We start from the raw sequence: 2,094 nt of genomic DNA on the forward strand, positions 1-2,094 counted from the left end.
ATAAATCAACGTCTGCCTCCTATCCTCTTTCATCAGAGACACAGCCATCACGATTTCTTGTGGGCACCTGCACCTGTATACACACCTCCACCTTTTTCCAGGACATCTGCCTTTCTCTCCTCATGCACCTGCAAACTTGGCTACAGATCATTCTGTGGGTCAGCCCACGAGGGCAGTCACTCAGGAGGCTCAGGACCCTTGCTCTGCAGATGCCTGTGACATCGCTGGCTGCCCACAGCCCCCTGTGACCTCACCACCTGGACAACTCAGCCCAGTGAGGCCGTGGCCACTCCCTCAACCAGCACAAGTGGCAGAGGGCCTAGATGACCACTGAGCCCTCGGAAGAGGCCGGAGCCGCCAGCATCCCCACACCGGGTGACGTGGCCGACAGCGGATCTACGGATAGCCCAACAGGAAGTTCCCAAAGTCAGGTCCCCCTCATTGCAAACATCTCGGTGGCTAGCAGCGCTGCAGCGCCAGCCGAACGGCAGGATGTAGAGCAGGCCCCTATCGAGTCAGCCACCTCTGAGGCCACATCAGCGTCTGGGGACAAAGACGAGCATGAAGCTGCTGCAGGGCATGACCAGGAGCCCAAGGAGGCCACTGCGCTGCTTGCCCGCCCAGCCCCAGAAGCTCTGCAAATATCTGTAAGCCCCCAGAACGCAGGATGGGGTGGGCTGGTGCAAAATTTGAGGATGACTAAGAGTTCCAGGGCTTTCCAACATGACTCCCTGGGGAAGGAAAAGACACCACAAATGGCAAGTATCCCACACAGGGAGCAGGAACTATCTCCAACGACCCCAAGTGCTCAGGTATGGGCCCCCCAAAATGTGGAGGCTCAGCCCGCTGTGAGCACTGCAGACGCCTTTGACCAGCTTGACACTGGGGCCTCTGGTGTCACTGAAGCTGTCAAGGAGAAACCTGATGGTCCGAAGGCCTTGAACGCTGACACTGAGGCTTTGCCATCAGCCAAGTCCCACACAGTGACTGAGGACGACTTGGTGGCCCGCTCAGGAGACCTGCAGCCTGGGCTGTTGCCTCCCTCCCCAGGAGGCAGTGCCCCACCCTCGCCTGCCCCTCATGTGGTGGCCCTGGGGAGGAGGCCCCTGGACTCCAGCCTGTATACAGCCAGCGAGGAGAACAACTACATGCGCTCCATGACCAGCTTGCTGGGTGGGGGCGAGGGATCCATCAGCTCCCTGGCAGACATCCTGGTGTGGTCTGAGACCACCATGGGCATGGCCACAGGCTTCCTGGCCTCCGGCCGTGGCTCTGTGACAGACCTGCTGTACAGCACAGGGCCCAGCCTGCGCTCCATCTCCAGCATCCTGGGGAATGCCAGCGCAGCCTTCTCCTCCGGGCTGGTGGCGGGGACCAGCTCAGCCCTGCGCTCCATCACCCACATGCTGGAGAGGGTGGAGCAAAGGACGGTCGAGGGCATCCACTCGGCTGTGCGCTACCTGACCAGCCACCTCACCCCACACTGGGCCCAGGCCGGCCCCAACTGCAGCTAGACCCTGCGCTGGAGGGGTCGGGCTCAGCAGCCTCTGAGACCCCAGGGACCCTTAGGCCCTGCTCCCTTGCCCCCCCTACCCTGGACGGCTCTCCCCAGACCAGGCAATAAATCAGCGGCAAGAGTTTATTTTCTAAGCGCCAGCTTATCCCCTGTCCATGCAGCAGGCACAGGGCAGAGGGACAGGAGCGGGCTAGGGTGTTCTGGAAACAGAAAGAGGTCCTCTGAGGGCTTCTTGGGTTGGCCCATTCAGGGGCTGGGGGCCAAAGTGCAGAAAGGGAAGAGGCTGGGCAGGGCTGGGGGGCCAGATGTGGAGGTCTCACACCTGCAAAAATTGATCCCGGCTGGACCTCCAACCGGGTCAGCGCGCTCCTGAGGATGTGAGACCTGCGCCTTCCCCGGGGCCTACTGACCTAGTGGGCTCAGGCCGCCCTGCTGGGGCTCTCCGAGAGTGGGAGAGAGAGCACGGAGCCAGACCAATGTAGGTTAAAACCCCAGTGCGGCTACTGGCCCTGGGCCGGTCACTTCGCCCTCTGAACCTCCTACTGTCATCTGTAGGACAGACAAGACTCCGCTCCAAG

General features: G+C 61.4%; 1 protein-coding gene across 1 annotated transcript; it reads left to right on the plus strand.

The window, feature by feature from the left end:
* The first annotated feature begins 260 nt into the window (after positions 1–260).
* TEX44 (testis expressed 44) lies at positions 261–1,642 on the plus strand. Its single transcript, XM_008526109.2, has one exon. The coding sequence runs from the start codon at positions 324–326 to the stop codon at positions 1,512–1,514; it is 1,191 nt and encodes a 396-aa protein (XP_008524331.2). The 5' UTR covers positions 261–323; the 3' UTR covers positions 1,515–1,642.
* Positions 1,643–2,094: the final 452 nt, after the last annotated feature.

Source organism: Equus przewalskii, chromosome 5 (genome assembly GCF_037783145.1).
Source record: "Equus przewalskii isolate Varuska chromosome 5, EquPr2, whole genome shotgun sequence".
Lineage (NCBI taxonomy): Eukaryota > Metazoa > Chordata > Mammalia > Perissodactyla > Equidae > Equus > Equus przewalskii.